Source organism: Trichoderma evansii (genome assembly GCF_050947405.1).
Source record: "Trichoderma evansii strain SZMC 28006 chromosome Unknown GGI43scaffold_12, whole genome shotgun sequence".
Classification (NCBI taxonomy): domain Eukaryota; kingdom Fungi; phylum Ascomycota; class Sordariomycetes; order Hypocreales; family Hypocreaceae; genus Trichoderma; species Trichoderma evansii.
In genome coordinates this window covers 164841-180212 of record NW_028145194.1, presented here as the reverse complement: position 1 = coordinate 180212, position 15372 = coordinate 164841, and the positions used below count along the sequence as shown (strand labels likewise).

The 15372-nt window shown below is 45.4% G+C and overlaps 5 protein-coding genes across 5 annotated transcripts; 2 read left to right on the top strand and 3 right to left on the bottom strand.

Annotated features, from left to right (window-relative positions):
- Window positions 1–166: 166 nt before the first annotated feature.
- Window positions 167–769, top strand: GGI43DRAFT_427916 (BRcat domain-containing protein; the record flags this gene model as incomplete). Its single annotated transcript, XM_083208890.1, has 2 exons — window positions 167–448; window positions 512–769. The coding sequence occupies 2 exons, from the start codon at window positions 167–169 to the stop codon at window positions 767–769; spliced, it is 540 nt and encodes a 179-aa protein (XP_083059737.1).
- A 1250-nt stretch (window positions 770–2019) lies between these two features.
- Window positions 2020–2827, bottom strand: GGI43DRAFT_406951 (uncharacterized protein). The gene is made up of 2 exons (XM_083206181.1): window positions 2685–2827; window positions 2020–2625 (listed from the first exon to the last, which is right to left on the bottom strand). The coding sequence occupies exon 2, from the start codon at window positions 2316–2318 to the stop codon at window positions 2097–2099; it is 222 nt and encodes a 73-aa protein (XP_083059736.1). The 5' UTR covers window positions 2319–2625; window positions 2685–2827; the 3' UTR covers window positions 2020–2096.
- Window positions 2828–4210: 1383 nt separating this feature from the next.
- GGI43DRAFT_406950 (FAD-dependent oxidoreductase) lies at window positions 4211–6185 on the top strand. Its single transcript, XM_083206180.1, has one exon. The coding sequence runs from the start codon at window positions 4250–4252 to the stop codon at window positions 6092–6094; it is 1845 nt and encodes a 614-aa protein (XP_083059735.1). The 5' UTR covers window positions 4211–4249; the 3' UTR covers window positions 6095–6185.
- A 699-nt stretch (window positions 6186–6884) lies between these two features.
- Window positions 6885–11796, bottom strand: GGI43DRAFT_384461 (ankyrin repeat-containing domain protein; the record flags this gene model as incomplete). The annotated part of the gene is made up of 7 exons (XM_083203526.1): window positions 6885–7859; window positions 7973–8140; window positions 8204–9671; window positions 9744–10365; window positions 10438–10860; window positions 11198–11578; window positions 11640–11796. 7 exons carry the CDS (start codon window positions 11794–11796, stop codon window positions 6885–6887), a joined length of 4194 nt encoding a protein of 1397 aa, XP_083059734.1.
- An 860-nt stretch (window positions 11797–12656) lies between these two features.
- GGI43DRAFT_423321 (uncharacterized protein) lies at window positions 12657–15372 on the bottom strand (the record flags this gene model as incomplete). Its single annotated transcript, XM_083208226.1, has 3 exons — window positions 12657–14197; window positions 14426–14609; window positions 15220–15372. 3 exons carry the CDS (start codon window positions 15370–15372, stop codon window positions 12657–12659), a joined length of 1878 nt encoding a protein of 625 aa, XP_083059733.1.

The following is a 15372-nucleotide window of genomic DNA, read 5'->3' as shown; positions in this document are numbered from 1 at the left end:
GATTTTCCTGGCTTATCAAATACCGCGCATTATACGCAGCATTCACCTGGACACGGATAAATGCTGATACTGGTGTAATACAAACTCATGTTCCATAAATGCTTGAAAACTTTCTAATATTTTCTGAGACGAAAGTTAGATCTTAGCATGACAGATCACAGCACAAATGGAGTGTATCATCTGCGGAGACTACAAGGGGTCGGAAGATTTCTCTTCATCTCCGATTACAAAAGAATGCAAACATCTCCCCACGACGTGTCTACAGTGTTTGCAAAGGACGCTGAGATCTGAACTCGAGCGAAAACACTGGGAAGCAATCAAGTGTCTGGAGTGCAGTGCCGTCCTTCAGTACCGAGACATACAAAAGTTCGCAGACGATAAGACAAAGAAGAAATATGACACTCTAATAATACAACGAGCTATTCAAGATGATGCCAACTTCCTATGGGTGTGTCCCTCTCTGTCTTTTTGAATTCCTTGTAACCGCAATTCTGACTCTACCTTTTCTTAGTGCTCTTCTGACTGTGGCTTCGGTCAGCTTCACGAGGGAGGCAGCGACGAGCCAATCATGAAGTGCAACTCCTGTGGCAACTTGACTTGCTTTCAACACAGAGTGGCTTGGCACAAAGGGTTAACATGCGAGGAGTATGATGAGAAGGAAGCAGCACGCCACAAAAAGGAGGATAAAGCCAGTGTGAAGACGATCAGCCAAGTAACAAAAACTTGTCCTGAATGCAAGGTTCATATCCAGAAGAATGGAGGATGGTGAGTATTGATTCCTTTTTTTTCTTTTTCTCCAGTCTGAATTGTCATAGCCATATTGCTCAGATATACTAACATACTATTTAGTTCTCATATGACTTGTAAGTTATTTTTTTTTTTTTTTTTTGGTTCTTTCCTTTCCACTTCTTCTCCGTATTTCATATTATACCTTTGTTACATATTTTCTATCGAGTGACATTAAACTCTACTCTGACATGGGAGGCCTTTTAACGATATCGTCTTAAACAGGTTCTCGTTGCGGGTGCCGATTCTATTGGAACTGAAGCTATCAATATCCATATTGTTCTTGTCGTTAAATATCAGTCATTCTAGCATCTTGAAATAGATGTATGGTATTACATACTTCGTTTATAGCTGTACAAAGCTAAGGTCCTAATTTATAAGCACATCACAGGCTCTAAATGCTCACACCAGTTTTGTTGGGAGTGTTTGGAAGATTATAAGACAATTCTAAAGATGGATAACAGCGCACACGAGAGACAATGTCCGTTTCATACCGAAAATTTGCCCTAGAGTGCTGGTTTTGGTGTTAATGGTAGCCACCGTATGTAATTCGCTATTTGATGGGGTTGAACGGGAATATTAATGGACAACTGAAGTAAAAAGAAGTGGATTGCATCTGGGCATAACACATTAGAGATGGTACACATATCGCATATGGAAGAGAAAATTATTCCTAAAACTCATAACTTAGTTAGATGGTTCAATTGGACTATGGATTTGTAAATAACCGCACTTTCTCGATTTACTACTGAAAATTTGAGAAAGAAAGGAAAGAGATCAAATAATTATTATAGTTTCAAGCGGTGCTGGCAAAAGACCGCGCAATGGAGATGTCATATACAAACCAACTCGTCTGTAGGTTGATGATCTAGGGCCAATAGGTGTCAAAATCAAGTATTTATCATCATTTCCCGCTGGATCTACCAAGATCACTTTATCACCGACATAAATTTCTGTGGCATCCCCAAGAATGTCAGGGAATAATTGTCCATCCAGCATCAGTTCAGACTGGTGAGATCCATCGGCAGGGATAAGTTGTACTTGTAATGTCTCTTTCTGATCTTTATGGACGATTGAAATTCCTTGGAATACATCGACTGTCGCTGTCAGAGTCGCCGAAGACACGCTACCATATATATTAGGGCCGGCGGGAGGACATTTCACATGCAAATTCTTCAAAGCATTTTGGGTGCTTTCAGAAGGTGAAAATATGATGCCGCCTGTAATTGATGCCCGGGACCAAGCTGGAGCAGATTCTGGCCGAATGCGTTCAGTTTTCCTCTTTCTTACATATAATTCCATGTCACGATCTATGCAGAACCATAGCAGAGAAGACGCAAACGAATCACTCCGTAGTCCAGCAAAAAAAGTTCAAGGGAAGGATTTCTGCAATGCATGTGAGATGCTATTGCTGCCATGGCAGGTAAACGGTCTGACGAATAAGTGAGATCTCGGCAAATAAAATATCGTACCAGCTTTACCCAGTCCTGCTTGTGGTCTAGTTCTGCTGGAAGATTGTATTTCATGGGCATTTCATATTTGAAAGTGTGAGGACTAACTCCAAGATACCATCGACGGTAGGATGAGAAAGATCCAAGCCCTAGCAGTACTAACAAGCTGCGTTGGTTCTCAGCAGTAGAAAATGTCTCTTGTTAAACAGCATAGGTATATGTAGTGAGCGATATAAAAGCAGAGCTAGATTTTGCGATGCAATGGCGAGAGAAAAGTCAGAAGTTCTTGTGCTTAAGCGCGCAGCTCGAGAGAGAGCATTTGTGAAAATCGTAGTGACATCTTGTCTTTTGTGGTGAATACGCCCACCCGTGCTGACCTTGATCTATCCTGGTGGCTCTGATGTGAGTGATCATGATGACTTTAGGGGTAGCTGTACCTCTGCCTACATGTATCCTATCAATAGTGCTATTATACGTAATTGCTCAGACATGACAGGGCAAATACGTTGACAAAAATATCAGCGGCTCTCTTTGTACATATTTGCTCTAGTCAGGTGAGCTCTGGCTAGTTTGATGAGTGATATTCAAATCGGTCAGATAATTAGAAGAAGATACAGTTAAGATTGCCAACTGCAAGTAATTCAAGCTTATGTGGGAAATGTACATGTCACTTCATCAGGAACTGTCTCGTCTATAATTACATGTATTCGGCACCAACTCCGTATGTACCTGCCCAATTAATCCAAATACGAAAAATAGCCCGGTTTCAGTGGATCTTATAAAGCAACAAGCAACTTTTTGCTACGTCAGATCGTATTACTTCTCTTCAATGTCTTACAGTATTGCGCCTTGCCTCTTTTCGGACTGATCAACCATGTTTATCCGTGTTAGCTCAACTTGCCTGCCCGGCAACCGGGTACATGTACCATATGTTGTGTTAGAATGTTTAATATCCGTGTTCACTAATTCTTGTCAGATGGACAAATAATATCCGCGGAGGATTCTGTACTGGCCCAATGTTCCCCTCTGTCTTAACCTGACATGGTCTATTGCGTAGGTCATCTTTTTACTCCTTAAAAGATAGCCATTGTGCCTATGCAAGCCTAGAGAATTCCTCCGGAGACTCGGTTATAGGCAGATAAGTTGCCCAGGGCGTTTCCGACCCTGGTTGGTTATTGACACAATCTTCCACTTATAGGACAAACTCTTTATCCTTACAAAGGCGGATACAAGCAAAAGTGCTCCCGTGATCCTAGACCGTCCCAGTTTCTCAAACCTAGTAGTTGTGCACAGACGCCTATGCCGTCCGACATACGCCCGAGCATCCCAATTTCCCTTGTGCTACATCACTAATCTTATACAAAGCCACTGTCTTGAATTGTTAATGAGTGTGACACAATTAAATTGACTGCTATTCTCAGTATACTCGTATCGTACTTCCTACCGGTAGTTAAAGCCTCTTTATCACAGTAGCAGTTATGTAGAGTTATCTCTTCTGTTTCATGTGACAACACAATTATAAAAGGTTCACTTGAGTCACCACATAGGTTCCGATCTTGCAACTCCTATCCAAATCATCGTTATGCTATTAGTGCTTACTTGGCAACTCTGACCCTTGTTATAACTTTCCTTTCCAAGCAGAGTATGGAGTACGCTAGAAGCTTTCTAGATAGGCTATTCAAATACGATGTCGGTGTAGGCGAAACTTTTACAGAGTGTATCGCACTGTAGTCAAATTCATGGACAATCGTCGACATAGGCTGGAGGGTTTCACTTGCACGTGTCACACGTGTTATCATATGGTTCAGTTTCCATATTCCCATGTCTCGTATACCCCTTGCATCCAATGTCTCAATTCCCCCTGCATATATCTCAGTATCTGATGATTTTTGAGGAAGTGAAAGTGATATATGATTTATGGATGCATATTTATAGACTCTCTTGATTCTGCTTCGGCAGGCCGGATATCAACTCTTTAGCTATATTGGCATTTTCTTATATCTCAGTTCATCATGCGCGCTGCTACGCTATCCATCATAGTAGCTCGGCTGCTACAAACTGCCGTTGCTGATGGCTCGGCATTTTCCTGCCAGCCTGGGCAGTCATGCTGGCCTACCAACGCAGAGTGGCAGGCTTTCAACCAGAGCATCTCAGGAGCTCTGCAAGTAACAGTACCAATGGGCAGCGTCTGCTTCCCAAGCTCGCCCAATTTCGATAGCGGCCTATGTGCTACTGTCAAGGCCAACTATTTGAATGGAACCTTTCGCGAATCATCTACCGGTGCACTGGAAGACACAAATTGGGAATCTTGCGGTACTGCGAATTGCTATCCCGGTGTCTTCGCACCCCAAAACCAGACGTGTTCCCTGGGGAGACTCTCTGCGTTACAAGTTTATGCTACAACCTCTGAACACATCACGGCTACCATAGCATTTGTAAGAAAGTATGGCATTCGGATGGTGATTAAAAACACCGGCCATGATTATCTCGGTCGAAGCAGCGCGGCTAATACTCTTACCCTCAATACACACAACATGAAAAACATAACATTTGAAACCTCATTCACTCCTCAAAACTGCCCTTCTGCAGGTACCAGGCAGAATATCGCCATCATCGGAGCTGGTGTCAATGCTCAAGAAGCGATAGACTACTTCGAACAGCGTAACATCATGGTTACAGTCGGCGGATGTTCGACTGTGGGCATTGCTGGCGGATATGGCCAGGCCGCAGGTCACGGACTCCTTACACCGGCTTATGGATTGATGGTAGACCAGGCCGTTGAGTTTGACGTTGTCACACCCGATGGAGTTTTCCGCACCATCAACGAGTGCAACGATCCCGATCTATTCTGGGCCATGCGAGGCGGCGGCGGCGGATCTTATGCTGTGCTCGTAAATTACAAGTTCCAGGTGTATGAAGCGAACAAATGGGCCGCTTGGCGCTTGCAAGCAAGCTTCACCAACAGCGAGACTGATCTCACAAAGAGTGAATTCTTGCGCGACTTTCTTGGAAATCTGTCCAATGAACAGCCTACTTGGTCAGCCAACAAGGCTTCTGGCTATGATACTGCTTCAGCGAATAGCATCAATCTCCTTGAAGTGATGCCCATCGGCCAAGACCCTCTGGGAACTTTGAAGAATCTAACTTCCAATTTTAACTCCTTCTTGACCACATATCCGGGGCTCAACATTACGACCAACTCTTACTTGTTATATGACACTGAAAAGGAGTTCTACGCGGCCCAAGAGAGCTACCTCAGTCAGTTTGGAACTGTCGGCATCTCAGTCTTGACTCCAAGCCGTCTCATCACCGCTGACAACTTTGAAACTCCCACCAAGAGAGATGCTCTCGTCACCGCTTTTTTGCAGGGCATGGAAGATGCCCGCCAGGAACTGGCGAACGACACCACAGGCGCTCTGGTCGATTTCCTCATTCTCAAGACTGGAGCGACCAACACGCCTGATACACACAACGCAACCAGCGCCAACCCCGTGTGGAGAGACACTCTGTGGCATCTCGTCACAGCCGCAGGTTGGTTCCCCGGCACTGCAGGCGGCGCTCCAGCTGCAGATGCCGCTCGCGCCGCTTTGAATGCGATTAAGGCACCGCTCTCGGTACAGGCCTCGTATCTCAACGAAGCAGACGGAGATGAGCCTGACTGGCAGGATGTCTTCTTTGGTGGGAACTATGATAAGTTGCTCGCTATAAAGCAAAAGTATGACCCTGACACATTGTTGAACTGCAAGAAGTGCGTTGGATATCTCGGAGACGCAGATCCTATGTATTCTTGCTATTCGGATAACCCTGTTCCATCAGTACCGTATCCGTTTGCTCAAGAAGATTTACTTAGTTACTAGATTAATTTTATAGAGATCTGCTCCTACCGACAGATATAGGTTTAATAAACGAACTTCATAAAAAAAAAGTGCTGAATGAACGAAAGTGCCGTAGAGATTCATTTGAAGTTATAAAAAGATCTGTTGGCTTTTTTTTTTTTTTTTTTTTTGTTCTCTTAATTTTCCGCTTACATATAGAGCGCGCATGGTGTGCTATGTATTGATAATTCACGATATTGAGCCCCCAAAAACAACTTGGTCTTCTGGTATGGATTTTGAATACTTCATCATTTATTCCCTAAAGGTGCCCTCGTTCCAAAATTTCTTGATATTATGGCACGAATAACAGATACTGTACTACAAACGATATCATGTCTCCTTTGTCGCAGAGAGATCCATATTTTGGGCAATTTAGTAGGACACAAGTGTGTAGCCAAGGTTGTATTCTCTTTGCTTGTCCAAAATCAACCATGATCGCGCTCAAAATGCTCTTTCTTCTACACGTCATTTGCCAGAACCATTCCGCCCATCTTTTAGGAAATTGTTATTCGGCACTCCAGTTTCGTTATCCGACACCACAGCTGCAGCTCAACAAGACAATCAGCGCACAGATAAAAATAGTTAACTGCCATGTATACTTAGAGGCAGTAGAAGCAGTAGATTAACATAGCGGTAAATTCGTGACATTGTCACAGCTAGGGTGCTGGATAACGAAACTGATGTACTGAATAATAATTCCCATATTTTATTATGAGTCTCCTCTGCTTCTATCTTATAGGTAGTTACATGTAACCTTATATCTTAGGAAAGTCTATAAATTCCTCTTCTCCACTTCCCAAAACTTTTTATACCGTTCTTCTGCGACCCAACCGTGCTCTTCTCGGATTTGTGTAAGAAATTCTTCATCAGGTTCTTGTAGCAGAACGCAATCTGGCTTTTCTCCAACTTCAAGAAGAAGTTCGACAATATCCCAGTAACCTCTAATGACGGCTGCGTTAAGCGCGCTGCCATACTTTCCACAATGCTTGCTGCACCTTACTCGGTCTTTTCGGCTCAATAACAGTTGTATGATTTTGGTTTGGCCCGAGTATGCTGCTGCTTGTAAAGCCGTTCCAAAGATGCCACCGTTTGCATTAATATCAATATCATGGCGTTCATCCAGAAGCATTTTCACTGCTTCAGTCGCTAATTTCATTTTGGCGTACTGACCATCAGTCTCGCATTCGAAGTCCTCAAAATTTCGATTAACGACCTCATTATCATCTCCCCAATATCCACATTGAATCGCACAAGCAGCCTGAAGAGGAAAGTCAAACTCTCCTCCTCTGACACCAACATCGGCACCATGATCAAGCATAAAGCGGATCCTGTCAATCCACCAGGTTTCCAAGCCATATGACTGAGCATTGTATTTTTTGAAACGCTCTGGACATAGTAAAAAATGAAGGGCAGTGCCAAAGTCATGGACAACTTGGTCGATATCGGCGCCATGCTCCAGCAGTAGTTGTAATAGAGCATCGGATTTAACGTTTATAGCTGCATGATGGAGTGGACTGCCATATTTACCTCGCCGCAGCAGAGGATCAGCGCCATACTCAAGTAGCATGCGTATCACCTCTATTTTATCCTCCTTCCAGTAGGTATGTCTGTGACATGAGATCTGTAGAGCAGTTCCATATTGCCCGCCATCGGCATTCACATTGGCACCGCGATCGAGCAACAGTTGGATTGAATCTGACTGTCCCCAGTACCACATGCAGACTGAAGTGCTGTTCCGTATAGGCCGCTGCATACATGTACATCGGCGCCATGATCAAGCAGCAGTCGGACTATGCGCGGATTGTTATTACAGCATGCAGCTTGCAGTGCAGTTCCATATTTGCCGCCTACAACACTTACATCGGCGCCGTGGTCGAGCAGCAGTTGCACGATATCAGGGTTCTCAAGACAAGCAGCCTGCAGCGCAGTTCCAAATTCGCCGCCTTGGGCGTTGACATCAGCATCATTGTCAAGCAGTATCGGTACTAGACTGGCAGCGATAGGCTTGAAGGCGTGTGACTCGAAATCCTAGAGGCGGTAACCACAGACAGCCTGCAACATGGGTCCATACTTGCTCGACAACACATTCACGTCGGCACCATGTTGGAGAACCAGCTGAAGTGCTTGGACTCTCTCAGTAATATCAGGGAAGCCGGATGATATGCAGACTGCATGCAATGCGGTGCCATATTCCCCGCTTTGAGCATTCACATCGGCTCCATGATCCAGCAGCAGTTGCATCATTTCCAACGTTCCACAGACGCACGCTGCCTGGAGTGCGCTACCAGATTCTCCTACTTGGAGGTTCACATCAGCACCATTTTGGAGTGGTAGCTTTGCCAGAGGCGTGTATCCATTGCGTGCACAACGTCGTAAGACTGACGGAGGCACATTCACATCAGCACCATTATCGATTAACAACTGTGCAATCTGGATATAAAGTTTCTGGTCATTACTATAGCTCCAACACAATGCACCAAGTGCAGTGTCATGATACCCACTTTTGGCGTTTATATCCGCACCGAGGCTGAGTAGCTGTTTGATTCGAGGAAGGTCTCCAGCAGCTATAACGTAGAATAGGGGATAACCGTCTTCTCCGCCTATATTGACATCGGCGCCTCTTTCGAGTAACAAATCGAATAGCGACCAGTAACCATACAGCGCTGTTGCACAAAGCGCCGTGAATTTCCTTTCGCCTGTACTGCTCATGTTAACATCGGCTCCATTGTCGAGCAAATATTGAAAACAAGAGTCATCGTAATGTACGGCTGCTGAAAGGACACATCCGTTCTCATTTGAAGGGACATTGATGCTAGCTCCGCGTCCCACAAGAAGCTTCAAGATATCGAAGCGATCCCATTTGGCCGCAGTCCGCAAGGCTGAGCCACCTCGTTGGGCATCGATATCAGCACCTCTATCTAAGAGGAGGTTTACCATCTCTGCATCGCTATTGAATACAGCCATCTGTAAAACATCCCCAAATATACTGTCACATCTAACATCGATCACGGTTGTTGATGTGTTCGCATCAGCGCCTCTATCGAGTAGAAGGGCAGCCACTTCCTTTCTGCGGTTATAAACCGCATACCAGAGTGCCGTGTTCAAATCTCCTTGTATTAAATATTTGCCTCCATTGTATGCCTGCGATAATAAGTACTCGGTCACGCGTACCAAGCCGTGGTAAGCCGTGAAACAATATGGTCGTAAAAGCGAGTTCATCATGCATGAATATCCAACTTTGCCATAATTGTCTCTATCTTTTCTGACAAAATGGTCAAAGATGACATTGACAAGGCTTTGACTTCGAATAGCAAGAAACCGTCCAATTTTTTCTTTAACTCCCGCATACCAATATTCGCAAGAGATCATTTCAAGATGTTCTGACCAGTTCAAAGTCGCATAGCCCTCCAACGGAGAAGCTATCTTGTCGTATTGATCAGATAATGTACTCAGGTAGATGCAGTAGGCGATGCACGAGTACGCAATGAATAGACGGGCATCAATATCGCTAAACGAAAAGATAGAAGCAAGATCCTGCTGGATTCCGCAGTGATTCAAACTGACAGCGAACATATTGAAACCTGCTATTATTAGAGATGAAATCGCAATAACCACATACTGGAAGACTTACATCCCATCTGATTTTTCAATCAGGATTTCTTTTGCCTCCGTTTTTATATCGTCTGGCCAAGAACTGTAATTGACATCTGCAAGGGTATAGTCTACATATTGGCTAATATCACGTCTAATCTCCCAAATATAAGTAGATAAACATATTTCAACTCTACCTGGCTCGGAAAGATAGCGGCGCAGCGAAGCATCTATGTCAGGCTCCTTGCGGCTGGTGCAAAATAGATGAAGGTTGTCAAACTCAGCTGCAAGGATATGATGCAATGTTTCCATAAGTTGTTCTCGCTGTTCATTAAGCTCTGGACATTCATCAAGCGCATCAATAATAATATATACAGCAGAAAATCCACATGTAGCTGTTATAAGGCATTTTTCGAGCTCATCGGTAGATGGGCGCATGCCTGCTTTCTTATATTCTCCAAGATTTTTGACTGAATCAGGTACATTCGGCCGTTGGCAACAAATCTGTTTAATAAGAGAGGCTAGCATGCCATTTCTGTCTTGCTTCTGAACATCGCTGAAGGCAAAGTAATAATAAATAATCGGGGTGGAGTCATCGTTATCGAGCTCTTGTTTAAGGTGCTGAATGACTGAAGAGCTCAGAACTGACTTTCCAGAACCAGCTATTCAAAATAAGTAACCGAAGCCATAGATAATGCGATATAAATACAATTATCAGGAAAATGAAAACGCACTTTTCCCATGAAGCCACAAGAGAGAACAGGGATTATGTATCCATGATTTAAAATTTTCATTCTCTTTAATCAACCATTCGCTTGTTCCACCCTTGTGTTTATCTCGAGCGGCGTTATACAAGTTCGATGGGTCTATGTTGCATAACCAGCCAAGTAACTCTTGTTGATCTCGGTCACTGTCGGCCCTTCGCAATTCAGCGACGTCTACGCCAATAGCCTTTAAATTCAATATAGTCCCTTGATATCGGTTTTCAGCTGCGGCACATTCTTCGTCGTATTGTTGATCGCGACAAAGCCTCTCGACGGCCGCCATTTGAGCTTCTTGCTGTCGAATTTCTTCAACCGAGCCGTCCCAATCGTATTTCTTGGCAAAGTCACTAATGACTCGAGAGGCTTTGTCCTGGGCGTAATAACAGTAGCAATCTGCCTGAAATGTTAATATCTGCCGATAGAGTTGCTCTAATGTTGCCTTGTATCTTGCGTGTGACTCTGAAAATGGTTGGCCGAAACTGTCTCCAGCTTCATAGCGCCGATGATAAAGGTCTTCTCTCATACTACTCTGCAGGATGAGGGAAGAGATATATCTCAGTCCCTTCGCTAGAGACACCGCTTGATACTGAGGATTTAAGCAAACCTAAAAAAACCATTTAATAACGCACACACGAAAGGCTAAAGCGCAAATCAACGTACGAAACTAAAACACTTATGCCAGCCCAAGCAAGCGAAGCATATGGGCTTGGGACAACAGCCGCGGTAATACAATCGTTGACCAGTTTAATGGCTTTTAAGGCAGGTTCTACCATCTCAGCTGGCCGAACCTCAGAATCCAAAAACATAAACGTCCAGGCCTCTTTTTGAACCTTCTCCATCTTATGTTTTAATACCAAATTCATCCATTCCCTTCTATCTTCTTTTGTATCTGGTGCAGAGCCTAAGGTGATTGTGATACTCTCTTGGAGCTTTTTTTCATACTCTTCAATGCGCGTTTTATCTTCTTTCCTTAGTTTCTCGTACGCCAAGTTCCATAGCTCGCTTATAGGTATATTCTGGTATTCGTCATCGGGGTTTGGAGGCACCGTGCTCGACTCTTGAGTCTGCGGCGGTATACCAGAGAAATTGGCAGGCTGTGGAAGAGCTGAGTCTGGTACATTGTATTAGTTATTTAAATTTATTTACAAAGATCTTCTTAACCTCAGTCTTACCGATCAAAGTAGTAGATTCCGGCGAGCCTTCGCAGCATCGATCTTGCTTATCATCTGAGCTCCCGGATTCATCTTTCTTTCTATTCCAGAAAGCTAATCTCCCGTTAGACTTTGTAGCCTTTTCTTTGTGCTCATCGCGTTTAAATAATTTTTTCATTGTGTTGAATTTTTTCTGCTTCGAGACTCTTGCAAAATGATTGAACCGACCGTTGAGTCGCGCAAGAGAGCCAAAGAAGAGAGTTGGGTATCAACGCCCAAGCACGTATTTCTGCGACATCTTTCAACGCGTAAGGAAATCCGGACCTCCAAGAAGGCTGCAGCGGTCATTGGCCAGGTGCTCCTTTCCTCTGACTGGCTACAATACAATAACGTAGATGCATACAGATTAGATGAATTTATACAACGCATAAAACATGCAAATATTAGGTATAAAAGCCGTTGCACCAAAATCTGCACTTCAAGATCATCGCCGGCCATACATAATTGACGGATCCGAAACGATAATTTTTGGGCGAGATTGATTGAAAACGGGCTCACCAACACCGCCACTTTTCAATATATCTATACTTTGCTTATTAGACAAGTCAAAGACTCCTCTAAGTGAAATATTTATTTTAAGTAGATACCCGAAAGAACGTAAAGCACATATGAATGAATACTCATTTTTCCTCACGCCTAAAAAAGAGTCAAGATTGACACATCAATAATCAGTATTCGGTTATACCAGCTATACTAACTGGCTACTTTATATTTATTAGATGAGCCAAATGCCCATAACTTCTCTAGCAAAAAGTAGCGCCCAAGTGTTTATAAGAGGGCTAGCCATTCAGCACTGTCCCAACTTCCAGATTTTACAGCAGCGCACATCCTCGTATATTACCTAAAAATAGGCCGCCCAGTCATACATCTTACAAACGTCTTAAAGGCTCTCTCTTCTTACCATTAGCTTTGCCGTATGCCCTTTCTCAAACCCTTCGTCATCCCTGTCTGCGACATCAATTCTTGTTCTTTCGTATATCACTTCTCAACCATCGCGATATCCTTATCCTCTGGCTCCTTCCTCATCTGATAAGCCATTACAGCCCAAAGCATCCGCATGGCTACAAGTCGCTGCTCAATGTCAAATAAGTCGAACCATCGACTTCTCCAGCCCTGCACTCTGCCCCAGCTGCGCTGTGTCATATCTGGGTCAGGAGAGCCTCCAAGTACCTCCAAGAGGCGGTCAGGAACTCGCACTCGAAGAATAGATACATGGTGAAAAATAGAGCTAATCACAAAGATATCGTCATAGTCAACGCCCTTCTGCCTACCAATTGCTTCGTAGCGAGCCTTTTTGTCCCACGTATAAGATGGCGGGCGGACCATACGATAGGCGTCATATATTGACAAGGTCTTTCGAGGCTTTTTGGCAGGTCGAGCTTTGTCTGAATCCGTGGGTAGGGCATCTTTGTCTCCAAGCGGCATATCCGTATCAATTTCTCTCCCAATGGGGCCCCCAGTACCACCACCCCATCTCGGTTTAGAAGTCCACCACTGGCCTTCACCAAACCGCGTTTCGACTTTCCCTTCGCGAGCCCTATGCTGAGCAGTAACGAGTGCAGCTAGTACTTCCCGAGCAAGATCGGTGGACTGTGCTGTTTCGATATCTGGGGTTGTAAAATTTGTGCCTGGACGTGTACTTACTGTCCCAAGGGGGCCATATACAAGACCAGCACGGGCTGTCTCTCTTGTGGTTGGACTCTGAAAAATAAAATGGCAGTTGGAAGGGCTGTATGATTTACGCGGGCTGGGGTGGCCTTCCGGAGAGCTTAAATGCAACCTGGGTTCATAACGAGCCATGGAAACGTTGCAACCAAAGTCATATGCGACGAGTTTGATGAATGCTGAAATGAGATTTTGTCGATACTCAGGGGGCATTGAGCAGCCGTCCGATGTCCGTGTTGCCTCGTACCGTGAGGATTCCGGGGGGGCATCGGTTGTACTGGCTTCACCATTCTCAGCTGGTGCTAATTCGGGAGATGGAGGGAGAGACGGAGGTTGACTTGGATCATCCCAGTACGTGGTGAAGAATTCAAGGCATCGAAAGAACTCATAAGCATTACCAAGCCGAGCTTGCTGCTTCCCCTTGGGAGGTGGCAGTCGGCGGACTGTGTGAAATGCATCTTCATTCTTGTTCGAGAGCTCTTTACGACGCTCAACGTAAACTTGGCATCCAGGAGAAAGATTGCCGTTTCTTATGGGCCGACGCTCTGCTTGATTCTGCTCGCTAGCCTCCTCAGGTGTGAGTCGGTCCCACTTCTCAAAATCGGGGATAAAAGACGGAACAGGGATGAGTTCCTCTGCTTCGACATCCAGTTTCAAATCCAATCCGATGGCAGAAAGCCCAATTAATCCCGAAGCAGCAGATACCCGGCCCGTATACTTGAGTAAGTTTGATAGAGCTTGTTGTGGATCAACTGGGGCATCATCCTGGACGAAAGGCTGGTAGCGAGGAAGAGAAACAGGCGTAGGAGGCGGAACGTCTTCGGGGGCTACCTTGACCTTGGGTGGCAGATTTGCTAGTTACAGTTTAGATGAAGTGCATGGTAAAGCACAATAATAGATGGGCAGATATTTGAAGTTAAACCAAAATATATTGAAAACAAGGAGGCTATAAGCCAAGATTGGCATAAACAGGCGAAGAAAGGAGAGAGGGGCAAAATGAGAGGTTGATCACATGTCAAGTTATAGAGTAGAAGAAATATGACATGGAGGAAGAAGAAAAGAGAAGGACCAGCTAGACTTACCCAGGCCAAATGATCCAAACATGGTTCGTAACTTTGGTGAAGCCACGATAGAGCGAGGAGTGATGGGCAGAGAGTGGATGGGGTCAGATCGACCCGGCACCACAACCGTAAGCCCAGATTCGAGCCCGGAAGAGGGGCGCCGTATCGCACCGTCGCCACCACAGGCTGGGGGTAGAGCGCGGACCTAGAGCAAGGAGCTGGCCGTCCGTTTCGGCAGCGAAGGCGAGGAATAAAACGGCCGGAATGATGGAGACTCGGAGATGCCAGGAACGCGGGTGCGGGTGCGAGAGCGGGCCTAGGCAAGCGTCAGGCGCCCCGAGTCTCTGGCTGGGAGCTTCTGGCTGTCGTCCACAGAGGGATGCGGCGCAGGAATGCGCTCGGAAAAGGCCTCTTCGCGCGCGTGCTAGACAATGACAGGAGATGCCAGCACAGCACAGCCCAGACCGAGGCGGAGACGGATGACAGAGCTGTCCAAGGGTTGCCAAGGGTTGGCGAGAACGACGCAGTGCGAGCGTCTTCAATGAATGCAGATGGCGGGTCAACCACGCAGCCGGCTGCAGTGCTCCGTGCTCCGTGCCTGTGCTGGAGAAGTGCTGTTTGCTGCAAGGACAGAGTCCAAGAATCCCAACCCCAAAGAGGGACAGCCAGCTTTGGTGATCCAGGGGCATGGCGCAGACGAGTTGGCTAGCACAGGGCCCATTGGTCCTAATGACAGCTAAGCAAGCCAGCTCCCCCGCCTTACCGCACACCCGTTGGTACACGTATTAGCCTATCAGATATCAGGTAATACGTACATACGTGCGTGTACTACCTCGAATGCACACGATCAACTGGCGACGAGAAAGAAGAGGACAAGCAAGCTTGATGGACGAGCATGAGCATGATAATTGTGTAGATATCTTAGGTATGCCACGAATGGCCGTATGTGATTCGTCGGAGCATTGCAT

Coding starts and splice junctions, on each gene's coding strand:
- GGI43DRAFT_406951 (XM_083206181.1), bottom strand. CDS start 2,318: ATGCCCATGAAATACAATCTTCCAGCAGAACTAGACCACAAGCAGGAC.
- GGI43DRAFT_406950 (XM_083206180.1), top strand. CDS start 4,250: ATGCGCGCTGCTACGCTATCCATCATAGTAGCTCGGCTGCTACAAACT.